General features: G+C 28.0%; 1 protein-coding gene across 1 annotated transcript; it reads right to left on the bottom strand.

The window, feature by feature from the left end:
* Positions 1-944: 944 nt before the first annotated feature.
* LOC107457392 (small ribonucleoprotein particle protein SmF) lies at positions 945-21,771 on the bottom strand. Its single transcript, XM_071187993.2, is given in 6 exon segments — positions 945-1,218; positions 1,300-1,359; positions 1,361-1,426; positions 9,642-9,753; positions 15,177-15,418; positions 21,446-21,771. Coding segments are annotated over 4 exon segments (261 nt in total). The 5' UTR covers positions 9,645-9,753; positions 15,177-15,418; positions 21,446-21,771; the 3' UTR covers positions 945-1,086.
* Positions 21,772-22,217: the final 446 nt, after the last annotated feature.

Raw genomic sequence — 22,217 nt, 5'->3', positions numbered from 1 at the left:
AAACATTTAGCTGTTGGCCATCAACATGTAAATTCGAACACTGGACAAATATGGCTGGGAGTTAGTTTCTCGCTTGTTTCCTCTTCTCTGCTATTTCAACCTGCTGAATGGCAGCCATATATTGTGCAGCAATCAGCAGTTGCGACCAGATGATCTATTGAAAGATGAACCAAACTCCGAGTAGTCAATATGCAGTGCTGTTTGGTGGATTTGGAGCCGTGAGTTCAGAGAGTCTAAAATCAACATCAAATGCCTTTCAAAAGCTGTAATCCAAAATAATGCAGAGAATTATTAAGTGTTTATAGTGAAAAGTGTTATCTGATAAGTGTTTATAGTGACAGTAAATTGGTATTGAACAAGCCATAATAATTGTTGAGTTGCAATGCCGTACAAGTTAAATTTTAGATATTTATTTATAAGATAGAAACAAACAAAGTTGTATAACACATAAACAGAACCAGTGATTTCCTACTTCTAAAGTAAAAGCAAAAAGTAAATTTCAATGCAGAAGTTAATAGAAACACACAATTCTTCATATAGCAATGTCATTCTTTTGTTGCCTCATAGACAAGCGGATGTAATAAGTCCTTTATAATTAAGAGTTATCTATTCTGAATATTTTTTGTTTGTACAGTTTCAAAATACAATAAATAGCACTGACAACTTTTTGAACATACTCCTAAACCAGTAGTTAATGGTTAATCAGACTTCTACTGTATGGTGTGATTTAGCTTTTCAAATGTAGCAGGCATTCAAAAATACTATATTCAGTCAATTGAAGCTTCATCTAAAGACAAAAATTAAATAATCATATTATGAATGTAGTTGTATCAAATATTTATTTAAATAAAATTGATATATATTGTTCCAACAATAAACTCATCGAGGAGTCAAGGTACTATAGTATCACTTTTATATGTAAATTGTTGCCTAATTAATCACACTTTTTTGATATTTATATCAATAAAATTTAATGACAAGACTACAGTTTTTCAGTATCAAAAGATTACATGTGTTATAGAATTTACAGTGTTGTACCAATGAATTACTCTGTACAAAAAGCGATAAGTTACATAAAAAATGGTATTATTCCTTCATTTCTCCATCTTCTTCTTCTTCATCCACACCACGAATGTACAAAATGTTATTGCATCGAATAAGAACTTCACCCAGATTTCCTTTATTTGCCCCATCAATGAATTCCTCAGTATTAGCAAGCTGCAAAAAAGATATTTTCTTTTATATTAAGAGTAAAAACTGCAATCATTTTAGGTATCTATGCATATTGTTAAATATTACCTGTAAATTCATATAGCCATCAACTGACACAAGGTAACCTTTATATTCCATTCCCCATTTGGAGCTTTACAAAAACTGGTTTTCCAGTAAGACTATTTAAAAAAGGCTTTGGGTTAATTGGTAAATTCTAGAAAAAAAATTAAAAAGATACATGAGCAAAATTTAAAGATCAAGACATTAGAAAATGTTTTTCAACTCATGCTTTCATTTCTACGTTTTCAGCTTATTAATAGACATACATGGGAACATTACTTTTAAAATTTAACAAGTAATAATGAAAGTACTTCAAAAGTAGCAATATAAAAGTTCTGATTTTGAAAGGTAATGAGGAAAAAGTACAAATGCAAAAAAAAAAAAAAAAAAAAATTATGAATTTTAAAGCCCATTTTGAGGGCATCAAAAATTCTGAGTAACCTTAAATTTTATTAAAACTTATAAGAGCAAATTATAAAATTTTTAATTTAAGATGCATTAGGTAAATGCTACTGCTTGAAATTTTATTTTAAGTTACCAAAATTATTAAAATTAAATCAAATAATATAAAATAATTTGCCAATTAACATTTTTATTTATTTTGAAAAAGAGAAGAAAATAAATAAAAATTTCATATCTACAAGAAGGGGGGAAAAAAAGAGTTGGTTAATTTTAATATTATACTAAATCAAATTTTGTTTTTACTTTCAGAAACTATATTTTTGCAATAAATTACCTTGTTAAACAAAATTTATAAAGATTATAGCTTCTTGAAAAAAAACTAATGAATTGTACTTATACGAGGGTTGTAAATTAAATAGTGGCAACTTAACCTTGAAACTCACAGAAGGGTGGGCATGCGCAAATAGGATATGGGAACAATGAGGTGGCGCTGTTGTCGATGTGTAGAGTGCAAAAAACAGTCGTCCCGCTTAGAAGGGTAGTTGTTGCGTTAAAGTGAGGAGTTTTGTTTCCATTGCTCTAAAGCATTTTTTCAAAAGGCTTAATGACGAAAAAGACGAGATACTTGAACCCATCGTGCTACTGTCCAATACGGTAAAGCACTTACCCCACAGGCTTCCACTAATCCTCTGTAGCATTCTGTTGCATTTTTACCACAGGCAACCTCGATTTTAAGCGACTACAGCTGATCACTGTTTGAAAACATGCTTTAGAGCGATAGAAACTAAGCTCCCCACTTTAATGCCACACAACAACTACCCTTCTAAGCAGATCGACTGTATTTTGCACTCTACACATCGACAACAACGCCACCTCACCGTTCCCATATCCTATTTGAGCATGCCCACCCTTCTGTGAGTTTCAAGGTTAAGTTGCCACTATTTAATTTACAACCCTCGTATAAAGATATATCTTTGAAATCTAATAAATTAAAAATTATCTATATCTTTTTGAACAATAAAAAATCCTAATTTAAATTAATAACACATCCGCCCATAAGCTTTTAAATCTGCAAGCAACTCAAAATGTGCATTTTAAAAATTGGACGTAGCTCAAAATGCATGTTTACAAAAATGGACACAGCTCAAAATGCACGTCTATAAAATGGACAAAGCTCGAAATACATGTTTATAAAAATAGACAGAGATATTAAATATATTTATTATTTTTCAAGATTTCATTTAATAATGGTCGAAAAATCAAATTTTAAATATCTGAATTTTAGGAAATTCAATTTTTCATGAACTATTCAACCGATTTTACTCAAATTTTGTATTTTGTCATGTTGAATTATATTCTTTAAAATGATGCAAAAAATTGTATACCTTATAATTCAAATTTTTATTTATCATTATTAAGTAAAATAATAAATATTTACTAAAAGTTATTTTTTTCATGGAATTATTTTTGGATAAACAAATTTTATAATTATGTGCAAAGATTTTTCCATTCGTTTAAAAATTTCGTGAGATAAAGTGAAATACGCAAAAAGTGAAATTAACATTAAATTTTCGCTATTATGATGGTTCAATTAAGCCAATCAGAAGCCGGTATTTTTGCAAACATATCACATTTTGCGATACGCAAAAATACAGGCTTTTGATTGGTCAAATTTGTACACCATAATTACGAAAATTTTGCTGAACTCCGCCCTAGAAAGCCATGGATTTACGAAATATAAATTTTTTTTTGTGTTCATATGATAGAGTAATGAAGAAGCTAACAAAAAACTTATGGATTTTACACAGTACGGATATTTTGTTTTTAAAAAAATTTCATTAAAGAAGGAAATGTAAAATAAACTTTCTATTCGATTTGGGTCCTCCTTCTAATGTGGGGGCCCGGGGCAACCGCCCTTTATGCTCCTGCCTTAGTCAGGCTCTGGTGATAGGGAAATTTTAGAAAGAGATATCGCTATGCTCTACTACATAAATATAATGAAGAAAAAAGAATGATTTTAATTAAAATGCTAAAACAGCTTAAATACGGCTATTTTTTTAATCAGCATAAAAAAAAGCAATACAGTTAAGCTGTACTAATTTTTTTAGAGATCCAGAAAACCGGGCAATTCAGACACCTGGGATAGTGATGTTACCCACATTCTGGATAATAGATACTCTACTGTATTAAGAATGCATTCCAATGCTGTTGCTTCAAGTTTAATTATTTAATTTGATTGTTCTTCTTGTCCTAATTCTCCTATCAAACTATTGTACATTTTTGAAAATGAAGTTCTAGCTATCCTACGTTTTCCTAATAAATCATCCATATTTAAGGAGGTATAAAATCTTTTTTCTAATAAAAATAAACGCTTTAGAATTAATTTTCACTCATCAAACTGAATTGACTATCTAAAATACAGGTGCAGGTCACCATAATGTTGAGTATACAAAGAAATCACCCATTTCTTTTATTCCAACTTACTTTATTTTACAAATTGAGAAAAATTAAACTTCTATAAGTATAAAACTATAAAATCTCTACCTCTACATCTAAACAGGTACAATATAATACAGTATTTGCCACATGCTTATGCTAACCTGCTCTTCTTTTATTCATTTTTACTATCAAAACACAACATATAGAAATTTCAGTGGAGCATGAAGATGAAATAGAAGGTAATATTTCAACCATTTTAGGCAACAAGGGCTTGTATCGAGACTGTTTAAATTTGCTGTTACAACTTGCTGTTGTTATCAAAGCATTTAATAACTTACTAACAGATGGTGGCACACTTGCTCAAACAGATATGGCTTGATCTTTTAGTAAGTCCAGATCTGTTATCGTATCAAGACTGTAAAATGGCCCCATTTGAACAGGCATTGTCACCTTATCATTTTCTTACACGTATGACATATCCTGTCTATCAAGGAAAAAGATTCGACAAAGGCAAGAGAAACTTTAGCTGAACAATTTTAAGAAAAGCTGATTAATTTTGATGTGTACTTAAAAATGTTTCAAATTAAGCATACAGGTCACTACCGCGCCTCTATGCTTTCACAAAATATAATAGAGTTCTTTAACACCAAAATATGGTAGATGCAAGGCAGAGAAAATGAAAATTAAAGTGCTGATTTTTGTAAATTTTTGGAAAATTTGCATTCACTTCAGCCTCTATTGAAAGGATCTTTTTCTCCTTTAGGATAGGTTTGGTCAAAGTTTTAAAAAAAATTTGGTTGCGAAAAAATTGGTAAAAGTTAACAGACGTTGGAAGTTAAAAGATGTTGTCAATTTCGATTAGTAAAAATTAACATCTGTAATACTTACAGTACGTAAAATAATGCAGAATTGATAGAAAATTTCCTGTTTACGTTGAAATGGTGTGCATTAATTTAAATATATTTAAAATTGTATGTAACAAGAATTACAGGTCTGAGAAAATAGTATTTAAAATATGGTTTTATAAATAAATAATTATCCCAGTTCATTGAATTGTGATTCAAAAAGTATTGTACCTTGTTCAGGGCAAAACATGGTTTTGGAGCATCTTTGGAGCAAGAAAAAAGCAATTTTGGAGCAGCAAAACAAAGATTTGGAGCATATTTAATAAATAGAATTAAAACAAGAATTTAATAACAAGAATTTTTAATTCTGTTCATTAATAACATATCTTATTTTTTACACTTTTTTGAAGGTCCCTGCATTAACAAATTAAGTTTCTTTTGGTACCTTCCAATGCTGTTAAATATTCTACTATCCTCGACTTAGCCTCAGATAAGAGGATCTGTCCGCTTTCTATAATCGACATGTCTTTATTATTCTACCCATTTTTAATATTTTTTTAGCTGCAGCTAAGAGATCCTGAGAAGCCTTAAATTTTTTTTACAAATCAATTTCAGCAGAGTTTTCAATCTGCTTTCCACATTTTCAGTGTTTTTCGCTTTTTGCTTTCTTTCTTCTCAACCTCTAATTGAGCAGAATAATTTTTAAATGTTGCACGAGCCACTTTAATCATATCTTTGTCAACTTTAAAGTTATTTAAACCCCTATTTTGTTGATATGTGACACAACTTCTCTCAAACCATTCACACTATGCAAATTTAAACTTGCCTTATTGTCAAGTAGCTTTTTGTTCACACTTAAACCTCTTTCAATATCGGGATTCCCATGTGGTACACACAAAAGAGCTACGTTATAAGAGGATATTTGATATTTCCGAAAATTATCTTTCTTCACAAAATAGTTTTTCCAAAACACATCAATTGGTGCATATTCATTTGAGTCAGAAGAATAACCTTCTGGTTCCCCATGTAACCTTGTCCCTTCATCTAGTAACAAAGATGCCTCTCCAGGTTTCATAATGGATAGGATAACTGTTGCTTCTTACTTACATCTTATTGACTTAATAGAAGTTTCTTCTATTCTTATTACAGGATGCAACACTTTAAGATGGTACAGTAATCTATTTTTAAGAAGCAATGCTTTTATTAAATTTTTTGCGCATGCCAAGTAATAAGACCTGGGACCTAAATACATAATTTTTTTTCTGAAAAAGATAAGGATGTCATCGCCTTTGTGGTATCTAAGTCCAACATCTATTAAATTTGAATTTTGACAAATTTCTGCGTTTCTACATCCAATGATTTTAAGTCCTTTCCTGACAAACATGAAAAGCAGAACTCTTTAAAAAATGCCCTAACAATGCTTTAACTAGGAACACCATTTCATCATACAGCAAGTGAATCAATGGTGTTTCAGTTTGGAAAAGACTTAAAAATTTATTATATTGCCGAATTATTTCTTTAAAAAAAAAGAGCTTTTGGCAAAAGAAATTTAAATAAATTCAATATTGAGTGGCTCATACAATTTTTTAAATTAATAATTACTTTATTTAATTCCGTAAAAGGTAATTCAGAACTCTAATTAATTTAACTATTATTTAAGGTTATCGAGTGTAATTTTCTTAAAATTTAAATAAACGTTATTTGTAATAGTATATTCAACAAAACATTAACAAGATTAATATTGATCATACCAAACTTATAAAAATATGTAAAGAATGAAGCAAATTAAGAAAACTTTAATAAATTTATATTACAAATGTAAATTAGTGAATGGCCTCTAATAAATTTTTATTAAAATTGGTTACTTATAAAGTATTTTACTAATGAAACGATTAAAAAAAATTAAATAATTTTTAAATGCAAATGCAATGAGTATTGAAGCTAAAAAAATTTTTGTCAGAAGTAAATTATTATATTGTCTCTACACTCATTTTATTTAACAAATCTGTGATAATTAAAAAAATTTTACATCAATTGTTTTAAATAAAATCATTAAAAGATGAATTGAAGTATTTTTGAATGAAAAATCTTAAAAACATAAGATTTTTTGCTGCATTTAAAATATTGAAACTCCCTCTCTTCATACTTATTTAAAATCTTGCCTCTAAATATTATTAAGTTATTTCCTAAAACAAAATAAGAGCACAGAAAATTTTGAAGGTAATAATACAATAAAATGCAATAAGTAAAAAAAAAAATATTAGTAAAAAAAGTTAAATAATTGTTTAAAAACAATATGCAATTAGTGGATGGTCCCTCAGATAAAAAATTTACGTTATGAAACTCAATTAATTCTTATCTTTATTAAATAAAATGAATAAAAGGGAGATGGAAAGTTTGTTGTTATGAAGTTTTGTGATTCTTGACTGTTCTGAGGATCAACATGAAAATATGTACTTAGTGGGTGGTCCCCTAGTTAATTCAAAGATCATGGTACTAATCTATAAATAGAATAGCGCAAGAAGGCCATTAGCTTGCCATTGACGAAGACGATGGAACTTCAATAACGATGAAATCAACAAGAGAAAAAAAAAATTTCTAATGCTATTTAAATTTGGCAATGTTTAGTTGGTCCCCGAAAATTTTTGGCGCAGATGCGGCGCAAATTTGACATAAAACGCCGTTTCTGCGCAGTAATGCGCAAATATACCGATCTGGCGCAAAATGCGCAGCACTTGAAGCCCTGCTTGTTATAACATCAGTTTCAATTGTATTGTAAATTAGTGCCTCAAATTTTTTACATTATTTGCAATTTCAATTAAAATTTTCGAGGTGCAGTAAAATATAAAAGTAACAGAAATATAAATACTTCTAGGTATGGAGTTTGCCTTTTATTCTATTATAAATTTAATATCCTAGAGCTGATTTGTTAATGATTAAATGCAATTATGAAAAATCCCACATTGGTTTTTCCAGGTGGGTTTTCTAGGGTTGGGTAAAATTATGACAAACCTATTTTATTGACACCAATTATGTCACATGCCAAAATTACAACTCTGCTAAATTCAAACTTCACTTTCATTCTGGCCATTTTCTAACATCATCTCAAAACATATATTTTAAAAATAAAAAATATGGCAGATCTAAAAAAAAAAATTTCCCCAAGTTAACATTTTTATTACCACTCTGACGTAATTTTCTTAAGAAAATAAAAATCTACTTATACAAAACTATTATTTCTCAATACCAAACATGCATTTCATAAAAAAGATAGAAAAATAACAGGGTGGCCACTCAAATCAGATTTCAAATTTCCCTGATTTTTCCAGGTTTTCCAGATAAAAATCTAAAAATTTCCAGGTTTTTGTTTCTTTTTTCTTATAAAGTATAGGATGTGTACAAGAAAAGTGTCTATATTATAAATATTTTATTTAAAATGCCATTTTTTTTAACATATCTTGAAAAAAAAATTTTTTTTGACAATTTGGCAAGATTTTGTATTTATTTTTTAATGTTTTGGTACAAAATTTTGAATCAAAAACCATATATTGGCCAACAAAAGAGTAAAATTAAATATTAATATATAGTTGGTTCTTTATAAAATCTATTATTATTCAATTATAACCAACTAATTTTTGGAAAATTTTATAAAGTTAAAAATACAAAAACATTTTGTCAAAATAGAAAAAAAAAATTACTTCCAAAGCATGGGAACAAACTTGAGCCATAAATGAATTCAGCCCAAGGACAGAATTTAAAAACAGAAGCTAACATCCTAATCCCTTTTTCCACCTCCACCAGAATCTTTACTAAATTGCACAGTCCCACAGCGATCAAAGATTTCTACATTCGTTTAGCAACCGTGGGAGCATTTTATGTTACATTCTAGTTTAACAGAGCTGTAATGGAGCAAATTTTGATGAAAGCAAAGTATCGCTAAGTTGATGATATTTCAACTGTTTGGTGATACATTTGTTTAAAAAAAGTGGGTATAATGGATGAAATAATTTAAATTAAGAAAATTAGTAAAAAATTTAAATCAGCGAAATTAAAAAAATTATCAAAGGAAAAATTTCCAGCTTTTCTTCAAAATTCCCTGATTTTTCCAGGCTTTTATCCAAATTTCCCTGATATTTCCAGGTTTTTTCCAGTATAAAAAAAATTCCCTGATAATTCCAGGTTTTCAAGGTTTTCCAGGTGGGTGGCCACCCTGAATAAATACATAGAATCCAAACACGCAACTTTCTTCTTAAGTTACTCATTTAAAAAATGTGTACCTTACTTCTGTTGCTCTTAGATTTATATCAATCTTTTATTAAATTTATCAATGTTTTAGATGCATAGCAATAATAAGTACATTTTAATTATAAAATTAACACCACAGCCATACTTAATCTTTTCACAAACAACAGAGATACTTCTTTTATAATGTAGCGAAGACTACTACTTTCTGAGCACTACTAAAATTAAAACGCACATTTCTTATCTGCACAAACACAAGTTCAGTCAAAACACCACTAACGCAATTATTTTAGTTTATTGAAGCAAAAAATTAAAATAGAGACATGGAGAAACAAATTAGCTCCCAAAAACACTAATATAAAATATAGAGCTCATACAGTATCATAAATGCAACATATGAAAACAATTACTATCTTGAGTAGATGTAACATAAAATAATACCATTTCTATTTAATTGCAATACTACTAGGAGTTCCAAGTTCATCCAAAATTTCCAATGATAAACACAATTTTTTTCAAAGAAAAAAAAGATCTTCACAATTTAATAAAGAACCTGAAAATTCAAAAAGAATCATTATAAAATTTTTATTTTTATTTTAATGAGTTTTAAGATAAATTAGTGAAAATGCTAAAAATAAAAACATACAACTGACGAAAATGACATATATATGGGCTGTTAGTAAAGATTCCAACATAACATAGATCTTTTTACTACAAATTAATTTTAATTTAAGACAAATTCTCGATAGTTTTCTCAGAAAGCCTTACATCCATTTTACCTATCCAAAAGCATGTGGAATTTTTCTTCAGCAATATATTTATAAGCAGGGATTTAGGGTTAGAGCTAGAGCCACATTTTCCCTGGAGTAAGGACCAAAGCTGGAGCTCTAAATTTTCAAAGGCTCCAGGAATTTCATTGTATCCTACAGATATTCAGGAGGCAAACAGCTTTGTAACAACATTGCCTGTTAGCCAAGTTGCAGAGGAAAACTATTCTCAGTATTAAAATAAATTTATAATAATTTATATTAAGATGAAATATGAAGGAGAATTTATATAATTCAATTCTTTTCTCAAGATTGAACAAATAGCATAATATTGTGAATAAAATTTAAATTTTCTCTGTGAGATTTTCTATTTATTAATTTTTTTTGCTTCTCTTTATAATAAAAATTTCAATTAAAATCTGAAACTTAGAAGCACACATAAATTAAAACTGTCAGAGCCATAGTGGAGCTCAAGATTAACTAATTAACTGGGAGCGAAGCTGGAGCATGAATAATTATTTGGTCTTTGGTTCCTGATTATTAAACATTTGGTCAAAATCTTAGTCCTCAAAGTTCCTTTTTTAGCTAGGAAGGAAAAATCACTTGAGACCCGGTATGGTGAACAAGCAGTTAAAATTATAATGCACAAATTTTTGCCATTGTAACTGCTTTGGTTCGAAATTAAAAAAAAAGCTAGAAAATCTGGTTGGTAGATGAACTTGTGTAATACTGGACATTCCTGCCGAAAACAGGAGAGTTGGCAAGTATGGTAAAATGAATCCAATCATGAATCCAATGATAGCTTTGAGTCTCATCTTGAAGTATATAAGAAATATTTCACAGTATTTTGATCTATTTCATTCTGATATAAGAGATACTTCTTATGAGGCATACAGTTTAATTATTATTAAAATTTCTTTTTGACAAAACATGTTTTATATTCTCAGAAGTACTTGAATCTTCTAAAAGTTAATTGAATGCCACACAATACTTGTGTTTCCTAAATAAATAAAAAAACTCCTTTAAAATACCAAATTAATATTGTTAAAATTTTAGAAAACTGTGATGCTTGAAAAAATGATGTGAGTGGAATTGAAATGAAATTCTGTCAATCTGAAAGTAAAGAAATCTAAGTTAACATACACTCCAGCATGTTGCCCTTTGTGAGGGTGAGGGCCACATCAATAAGTGTCACGGTTTGTCAAAATGAAGCCTCCAAAAAAAAAAATTCTAAATTTACTGTACTGGGACAATGGATAAAAGCAAATTTACATTTTTGTCATTTAAACAAAAAGTTCCAGACAATTGAAGATAAATTAACTTGATAATTCAGTTTTAATTATTTAATTCAACTAAATTAACTTGATATATATCTATCAAAATGCATTCATTTTTTTCGAATATCTAGACAGTTTGTAGGGATTTGAACTATAATTAGTATCAATTTCCTTCTTTTACGAAAGAAAATGTTTTTTTAAGAAACATTATTATTTGTGTAGTTTGAAAAATTATTGATTTTTTTTAATCAAACTGTACAATATAATTCATAAATTATTTTTATAGATTATTTTAAAACATAAAAACTGCCTTTTAAAGTTTTAATCATAGCTATGTAACTAATTTATGTTCAATTTTCATGATTGCAGTAAAATTGAATTTAGTTTCAGAAATTCTTTTTGAGTTGTACATTTTGAAAGCAGAAATTGAGATTCACAATTTCCTTCATTATATATATATATATATATGAAGAAAGGAATTTTGTAGGTAAAAAACATTGAAAAATTTATATGATCTATAAATCATTTATTTATACATTTCTTTTAGTATTTAATTTACTACTTGAATTTACTCCTAATAGTTATTAATCAGCCTTCCTTTATATTATTCTTCATTCTCTAATTGATTTCTATTATTATTCCAAATTAAAGGTTAAAACTAAAAATGGAATTATTTTTTTATATTAATTAATCCTATAAACATTATTACATAACATACATTTTGAAAATGTTATGTAACTTAATCAGACACGTGATTTATAAAAGAAGAAATTATCTGAAATTTTTTATTCTCAAGGCAAAGTTTTTTTTTCAGTACTTAATTCTTTCCTTTTGACATGAAAAAAGAAGTGAACAAAGCTCTTTATTTGTGGTTCCTGCAAAAAAGATCATTAGGCCAACCAATATCTGGCCACTTATTATGCGAAAAGGCTTTATTTTTCATGAGAAATTTGGAGGAAAAGGTACTTTTCAGGCTAGTTTGGGATGGTTAAGGAACTTTAAACATTGGCATGGAATATGCGAGTTAAAAATTCATGGCAAAAAACTTTCCTCGTCTAATGAAGCCGCTTCAAGTTTTGTAAAAGAATTAGAAAGCATTATTGAAACTGAAGGATATGAAGAAAAATTTATTTAAAATGCAGATGAAAGTGGACTGAATTGGAAATCTCTACCACAAAATGTCTAATGAAGCCGCTTCAAGTTTTGTAAAAGAATTAGAATGCATTATTGAAACTGAAGGATATGAAGAAGAATTTATTTAAAATGCAGATGAAAGTGGACTGAATTGGAAATCTCTACCACAAACTTTGGCTTCAGGAGATGAAAAACGTGTTTCCAGGAACAAGATAAATAAAGAGTCACAATTAACGTATGCGAAAGATGCAACTGTAAATCATTGAATGCCTTTAATGATGATTGGAAAATCCAAAAATCCAAGAGCCTTCAAAAATGTGAAAACACTGCCTGTCATTTATACATCTCAAAACAAAGCGTGGATGAACACCAAAATTTTTATTGAGTGGTAACATAACACTTTCATTCCAAACGTGAAGAAACATCAAAAGAATTTGGGAAAAACAGGAAAAGTATTACTCTTCTTAGACAATGCTCCGTCGCATCCAAATCATGATTTCTTAGATCGGGAGAATGGAATGTTTTGTGTTGTTTTCTTGCCACCTAATGTGACACCTTTAATTCAGCGGATGGATCAAAGTGTCATTGAAACCCAAAAATGTCTTTATAGAAAGCAACTTTTAAGGAAGATTTTATTATCGGATGAACAAAACGAGGGGGATTTTCAAAACTCAATCAATGCTATTGATTTAAAAGAATACTGCATGATGATAGTGGATGCCAGGAAAAAAATCGACGATTAGAAAATCTTGAAATAAAATTCTTGACAGAAAAAAAAACGAAACTGAAGTTTCTGAACCAGTAGATCTTCTGGATGAAAAGATGCCAGGTTATATAGCAGAAAAAATAGAACACTGGTATCGAGACACTGAAAACAACCCAGGATATCAAATTTTAAATGATGATGAAATTGTTGCTGAAATTTTGAATGAAAATCAGAACTCCACAGATGAAGAGGAAGAAGTAGGTGATCAAGTTCAAGATAGTGGACAATCTCATATAGAAGCATGCAATTCATTAGACATTGCAATGAAGTGGCTAGAACGTCAAAATGATGGTGATCCAGTTCAGTTGATTTATTTTAAAAAAAATAAGGGATATGGCTGCTCAAAAAGAAAAAAGCATTTTTTTTTAAACAAAAATTTTTACTGGATTTCTTTTGCAATAGAAAATAAAGAAAAATTGAGTAAAATCAGTAATTGACAAAAAAAATTATAAAAAGCTGAAATATGATTTAAAAAAATATAAAATGAAAAAAATGCTTAAAAAAAATAAATTTAAAAATCGAAAAAAAAAAAGTTTTAAACATGCCAGAGCTATTTTAGATAGTACTGCCAGTCCTAAGCCTGGAAAAGTATGAAGGAAAGTTAGTGTAACTTTCGAATTATCCGAAATTTTCATTATCCGAACCACGTTTGGTCCTGAGTTGTACGGATAATCGTCGCTCTACTGTACTTAAATTTCATAGGTTTTGAAAAGGCTTTCAACAGTTTACACAGAAAAACACTCTGGAAGCTGTTGAAGTTCTATGGAATTCCGGAATGTTTTGTTAACATTATTTGAAATCTACATAAAAAATACAATGTACGAGTCATCCATGCCGGCCAACGATCAGAATCCTTCAAGGTTGATTCTGGTGTTAGACAGGGTTGTATACTTTCTCCAACTATCTTTTTAATTGCTATTGAATGGATTCATGAGAGAGTATCAGAGAATAAAAGGGTGCACAAACATTTTAAAAGTAGAGGCAAAGAAAATGGGACTTATTATCAACCAAAATGAAATCAAAATTTTGGAAATGAATCCTAAACAATTAAATGCCATATTTTTAGAAAATAATAAACTAGAGGAGATAAGCAATTTTACATATCTTGGAAGCATATAATTTTCCATTTATTAAACTGTAAATAAGCTTTATAAAAAACAATTTTCAGTCAAAATTTGCAATTCAAATAAGGAATACAAAACTGTTATTTGGAATTATTTTTACCAACACATTACTAAGCAAACAGTTTCGCATCAAACATTTAAATAATTTTATAGTAACAAAAAGTTGAATAAGAATTTTTTTTAAAAAATATAGATTATGTTGACTAGATTTGAGCTTTATTCTAACAGACTCTAGAAATAAATCAGTGGGATCTTTTAATTCAATAATTAAAATTTTCAATGTCACAATTTGTTTGTCATTAAAAAAGTATAAATAACTTAGTAAACTAAAACTTCCCCAAGAAATAGTTATATTGTAACAAAAAAAAGGGGGATAGTTGCCAAACATTTAACTTTCATGTTAGAAACAAGTTTTGCAATCGCATTAAGGATTCAGAAATCAAAATTAAAATATTTCTGGAAAAAAAAACTGATTTTTCATCAAAAACCTGATAGAACCCAGGTTTTTGATGGGGGAAAAAAAACCAGAAGGCCAGGGATTTTTCAAAAAAAAATAAATTTGTCTTTTCAAACCCTGATAGTGTCAGTACATAGATGTCAGGATTTATTTTTATACTTAAAAGTTGAATAAAAACAAAGTTGGGTGTATAAAATTATAAAAAAAGATTTAGGCAGGCCACATAGTGAGGAAGCAAGCAGTAAGAGAGAGGCATACCGGTTCCTACACTTTTGCATTAGTCTGCCCAGAGATGCAAGCTATAAGTTAAGAGTTACATGCTATATGTTTAAATTTAATGAGTAAACAAAGAGATTAAATTATTAATCCAGTATATTATAGGAAATAAAAAATAAGAGCTTAAGTTCAAGGAAATTTAATGTATAATAAAAGTAGATAATTAAAAGCTTACATTGTAAAAAATTAAGATGATCCAGCTTAGGGAACACGTCCTCTCTTCAAGCGAGTCAACTTGAAAGTGAGAATAAGTGAGGTTTCCAACCGGTTTTCCCGGCTGGGTTTTTCTCACTTCAGTTTGTTTGGAGGAGACTGGATGGTTGCCGAGGCACACCACACATGATAAATGCAAAAGTATAAGAATCTGCCTCTCATATGCTTCTTTCTTACCGCTTGCTTCCTCAGTGTGTGCCTTGCCTTACAGGAAAAAGAAGTTGAACATTATGTGATGAAATAAAAAACAAATTACCTACAGTTATTGATATAAAATCTTTTCGATTCAATTAAATGAAGATAAATGAATAAAATATTAACTTTGAACTTTTATTAGTGTTTTAAGTGAATTTCTTTGGAAAGAAATCATTAACATGCAATCACTAAAATAAAAATAATAAAATATAAATATTTATAATTAGTTCTTTAATTACATTGCAAATCAAACAAAATGTTTAAAATTAAAACAAAGGACTTTTTCTTCGTGATATTTTTCAACATAATGAATTTATTTTCTCTCCCCTTCCCCCTTTTTTTTGAAGATCAGAGTGGACACTGATAAAAAAATTTTAATGGACATTTTTTTTAATTCTTTGGTATTGCCCATTTTTTCAGAAAATAGTAATTTATCTCTCATTAATCAAAGCTAGATAATTCCATATCAATCTAACAAGAATGATGAAAGAAACCTAAAATTTTCTTTTTTTTCTCTCTCCTCTCCCTCAAAAAAGGAAAGAAAACTATATTTCCCTTTATACTATTTTCCTTTTATAATTTATTACTTTATTTTGCTTATTTCTAATCATTTCATACTACTTAAGAAAAGTAACACTCAAGTGATAAAAGTCCTACAAGTACTCTTAATGTAGAAGTAGGGTTCACAATAGAACGGCAACAGTTGTCACCATATGTTCTACAAACGTCGATAAAATCATCTGCATGGGGGAGAAATTTGCCACCTTGAAATATGTTAAGAATTTACAAAATGGTAATTAAAAATAGTTTTTACATCCAATTTCATACATTTAAAAAAAAAATTTTAGACTAACATGTAATGGACACATGTAATGGAATTCAAATCCACACATGTAATGGAATTCAAATACATGGTATTCAAATAGAAAAATTGAAAGTGTTTGGTACAAAAATATTTTAATATAAATGTTGAAATTTAAATTATTATTGGGTGGGCCCACCTTGAAAAAACCCACTTCGTGGGTTTTTTCACAAATTGTTATACATATATATATATATTTTAAAATTTGGTTGAAAAAGAAGTATTTCATAATACTATCTATCATTGGGCACATCGTGAAAGTTAACATATATTTTAGAAATGTGCATCAAGCACATGGATGGGTAAATGAAAAAAACTGCTTGGTGCCTCATATACCAAATGATACTAGGTGGAATTCATATTATGACCGCGTAAAAACTTTTGCCAATAATAACCATAAATATCGAGAGATTGCTCTTGAACATCAAAATGAATCTAATAATATGCCAAAAATATTAAATAATGTTGGGCTTTACCAAAAAACTATCAATTTGAAAAATCAGATATCAATTGTTTCTGAAGCTTTAGAAAAGCTTCAATCAGAAAACATTTCAAATTCAGAAGCTGTTGAAATATGAATTAATTTACTATTGTGTGATGAATTAGAACCCCATAAACATTTTGTAAAAAAGATTCCATCAGGCTGTTCAGCCACCTCATTTATTAGCATATGCATCCTAGATCCCGAAACAAGGGGACAATTTTTAAAGGATGAACAAGAGCAATTAGCAGAAAATTGTCTTTCTAAGCATCATCCAGAATTTCTGCCAGGTGTAATGGCATTCAAAATTTCCAATCCTTAATACTTTCCAAAATCAATGATGCTTGACACTGTTATTCATCAGTTTTCATCAAAAAATAGTGAAAAATTATGGCAAAAAAAAAAAAATTCCAAGTTTCCACAAAATTTCTGCGAATTATTTTTTCTTTACACTCAGCACCAGCATTCTTTGTCTCGATCGAAAGACACTTTTCAACGTTCGGTTTGGTGTGGAGTAAACTACGAAATAGATTAGGAATAGATAAAGCTACAAAGCTCGTAAAAGTGTATCACCATCTAAGAGAGAAATGTAGACACTTTGAATCTGCTGCATGATAATAATAATAAATAAAAAAAATGAATCTTTTTTTAAATTAACTCTTAACATTTGCTGACAATTTTTAACTATTTGGAAAAAGTTTTTCACCATTAAAAAACAGTTAAAAATTAAAATATTACTTTTAAGATTTTTTTAATATTTTTAAGATTTTATTTGAATATAATTTATTTTATTTCTTTTAATCTTGTTTAAAAATATTGAAAACAAATAAAAAAACATTTTCTGGTTTTAAAAAATTAAGCTAAAACTTTTTATGTATGCTTTTTTATAATTTTAAGATTAATTTGTTTTTTGAAATTATAAAGTTAAAATTTATCTTTTTTCTAAGGTTAAAAATTTGAAAAATGGGACAAGTAACTGATACTCTTTATAATTATACGTAATTTTAATTCCACTTTCTATTAATGTTTCATAAAAACATGAAAGACCATTAAATATTTATTTAAGTCTAATTTTATAAAAGGTTAAAGTCAGATGAAATTATTTTTGTTTTTATTGATTATAAATTTGTTATAAGTAATATATATATACATAAACAACAAACGAAAACAAAAAGATTAATAAACTTGTTCCTTCTATATTATTGTTACATTTACAATTTATAGTGCTTTAGTTAAAAATTGTAAAACCTTATGTATTTAAGAATAAAGACTCAAACATGCATTAGTGATAGTGCATTCTTTAAACTTATTTTAATTTTATTATATATATTTTATGTAAACTTCTTAGATTTATTTATATTTTTAAGCTTATGCTACACTTTTTAATAAATAGAAATATTTTCACAGTAAGTAGTTTATGAGAACTAAATGGAAAAACCCAATTTTCCCCGGTTTTTTTCAATAAAACCCGGGCGGGTTGGGTTTTTTCAAACCCTGCATGCTAGGCTATGCTGTTCTCTGTATTCATGTACTGACAGTACAATCGTTCATCAATAAAAGATGTGCTTTTTTAGAATTGATTTTATTTAAAATTTTATAATTTTTAGATAATTAATTTTTAATATATTTTATTAATTCTTACTTCTTATGTTTTCCTCATTAACTTGGTTTCAGCATTTTAATCTCTATGTTTAATATATTCAGTAATATTATTTTACCTTACCTTCAGTTAATTTTAATAAATATAAATCTTCAATCATTATGGGATAACAAACATAATCGGTTTCAGAATGTTATAGACATCTATCAGTAACTTTTGAAGTGTACCAACACATAAATTTTGTAATTGTGAAGTTCAGATTTTTTTTCTTCTCAAATTTGTCTATCATATCAAGTTTTTGGACCACTGAATAAATACCTAACTGGTCTTATTGGAGAACTAAATTTTCATATCATCATAAATTTCATGTGAGATATAAAAGAATTCATAAAAAAAATTATTTAAAAATGAGTGTACACTTTTTTTTACCTTTTTAATATCATAATTTATTACTTTAATTTGCTACTTCTTACAATTTTATGCTACTTTAGTGCCAACCAATCAATTAAAATCATTAATTTACAAGTATTTTTAAGAATTCATAAAAAAAAAAATTTAAAAAATACATGTGAACCGCCCATAATTTTTTGTTTTTTTCGGAAGTAAGTGGAACTAGCTTTAACTAAACAAATTTTGAAACTGAATGGAATCATCAGCTGTAGTTACATAACTCCATTGATGAATAAAACTGCAAAATAGAAATATTTACTAAAATAAGGCAATTATTTAAATCAGGCTTGAATGACAGACTACTTTCCTCAGAACAAAATTAAAAAAAAAAAAATTATAGTTCAGGGCAGGGCCATACCCAAGGGATGGGATATAGAGATTCAAGTTCCCCCTCCCTGAAATGTTTCATTTTATTATAACAGAGAAAGAAATTTTTTCCTAAAATTTTCATTGCTTATTTTTTTAATAAAAATATTTTTTAAAATAAAAATATAATAAAATATATTTTCAAATATATTCATTAACAAATGATCAAAATTATTTGTTTAACAAAAATTATTATTGATGTTCATCCATAAAATATTTCAGATTTGAGAGAAAGCTTACATTTTACTTCATAAAGTTTTCATTTAGGAAGAAAACAGGTCATTCCAACACCTAGCTTTCTGTTCAACCATCTCATGTATGGAGTTATCAAATTTAATCTGATATTAAAAATTATCAAATAATTAAGTAATCAGAGTTTCGATGAATTTTGGGAGAAAATAGCCTTAAAACGATTGTCGAAAGTAAAATGTTAATGGTTTTTCAATCCACCACTTAATTTTATATTATTGAATTGTTAATTTCCATTGAATTAAAATAAAATTATAAAAATAAAGTTAATAACATTTTTTTAAATTATTTATCTTAGAATTTGCTACTCTACTGAGTATTAGATGAGTGGACACCTCAAATCACATTTTTTTTAAATATTATGTTTAAGAAAATAGTGTTTCATTATTTTTTTCATTAAACTCAAAGAATACTGTAAATTCTTAAAAAGCACAAATCAAGTATAACAAATAAGAAGACTTAAACACTTTGTATAATTAGTCACCGGTTCTTCGGGTGCAAACTTCAAGATTTCAGAAGATCCTATATACAAGGTATCTGCTAAATTTTAGATTTTCATATTCATGACTTTTCATGATTTTCCATGACTAATTCCAAGAATTTTTCATGACTTAACGAAGTTGCTATTTTCTCCAACAAAAACGCAACAAAAAATTAAAAAAAGCATAATAATAACATTATTCGAAATAGGCATAACCAAAACTATTATACTCTTCATCTTCATATTTATAGATTTTAAACTTAAAAAACAGAGTAAGGAAAGAGTTGAAACAATAAAATAGCTGGAAAAAATACAAATATTCTAAATTCTTCTAATATATTCTATTCTAATATTCTAAATATTATATTCTAAAGATACTTTTCTTGTTCATCAGAAAGGAAAGAAATACTCCTGATTTTTCTGTTCATTTCGGAATAAAAAAAATTTGCCAATAACTGGTTTGCTTCAAATTTTAAATTGATAAAATTTTAAAAAAAAATAAAAATAAGAATTCTTAAATCACAGAAGAGAGTTTAAAGGATAATTCGCTCTAGGAATGATATTTTTTCTTTCATTTTTTGAAATGACACCAAAATTTTTAAAGAACATGATAAAATCATTTTATATTCAAATAAAATATGACTGAGTGGTGATTTTGTTAAAAATTCAGATATTTGGAACAGGATGAAATTGGGGGGGAGGGAGATTCTATTTTAAAAATTAAATTTTTCAGAGACCTAAATCCAGGACTTTCCATGATTTTCTTAAAAAAATAGTAAAAATCATGACATTTCATGACAAATTTTGTTCAATACCGAAATGCATGACTTTCCAGGTGCGCGGATACCCTGTATATATTTCTCTTACGCCACAACAAAGAAAGTTCATTTCCTTTAATGTTGGCAACAAAGAATTGAAATACCAAGTGTGTGATCTATCATAAGCATGAAAGCGTAAACGTATGTGCTTACAAACTACTTAATGAAAATTCATTTTCTGCATGGACGATGAAAAGCTGAAAATTAAACCATAAATTGGAAAGAATTGAAAGATTAAAAGCTAATAGTTCATATCAACAAACAAATTGTTCATTGTTATGTTTTAAGTATACTTATGCAGGTTCAATAAAATTTTATTCTTAATAATAATAATATCCTTATACTGTGATAACTCGAATTTCTGAAATTTATAATTGTGCTTTCAACAAAATTTAGAATCTTTAATTGAAACAGTTTTACAAAATCATGATTGTTTTGTTTCTATTGCATGTCATTTAAAATTTTCTATTTAAGATTAAAATTTTCTATATTTTTCTAAACTTACGAATGACAAAAAATTTGCTTTGGGGATTGGGGTGTGTCAGCAAATAGGTGGAAGAGTAAACTAGTTACAAATACATCTTATTATATATGCCACAGCAGTTTGGGGAAAAAAAACTGGTAATATAAAACTTCAGGAACACGTTTCTCAAATTAAAAACTAAAAGGAATTGTTACGTTAAATAAAATGTAAGTTACATTTAAAAATATTTTTAGAAATATGCTTACAATTTTACTTTATAACACTACTAATTAGACTATAGTTTCACTTTATAACACTATTAATAAGAATATATTAATTTAAAATTAAATTGTAGATAAAATTGCCATCTTCACTTATTACGTGATTAATAGTATTATACCCAATAGAGAATTCATAAAAATTCTACAAAGAAATTATAAAATTATCTGGATTCAAGCAAATTTTAATACTCGAAATTGGAACATCGCAAATTGTTAAAGAATACCACTACCGAAAACTTCTGTCATCGCAATGTAACTTTGAAAAGTAAAAAGCATGTTCAATGAAATCATAAGTTTCGCTTAAACATTTCCGACTGCCTACTTTTGCTTATATTTCATTCACGTTGCACTAAAGCTGCACAATCTGGTATAATGTAAAAAAAACACAGCTACTTCCACTTCGAAAATTTTAGTAGGAATGGATGGGTGATCGTGTAAAGCTTAGGGTGGTGGCGCTAGTGGTAAAATTGCTCTTTCAAGACTTCCGGATTACTGCTTCCGATATATTTTCACGCCGCAGATTGAAAAAACGCGAGATCATATTATTGCATCATATCTTTTGCAGTATTTCACATGTACCGAGTTCTTTCTTTCAGCCTTTAAACTTCAGCATTATCATGTCAATATTATAATCATTAGAATATTTTCTAATTAGGCTAATTTAAAAGGATCTTTTTAGAAATATTTTGGCGACATTTTATTCAAATGTAGCCAAATAAGGGATAAAATACAAAACATGGCAAACCTTAAGAATTAT

This window comes from Parasteatoda tepidariorum, chromosome 12, assembly GCF_982258835.1.
Source record: "Parasteatoda tepidariorum strain Cologne lab strain chromosome 12, Ptep-v5.0, whole genome shotgun sequence".
NCBI classification, from domain to species: Eukaryota; Metazoa; Arthropoda; class Arachnida; order Araneae; family Theridiidae; genus Parasteatoda; species Parasteatoda tepidariorum.
Note: the sequence above shows the minus strand (reverse complement) of the source record. Positions and strands in the feature narration are given on the sequence as shown.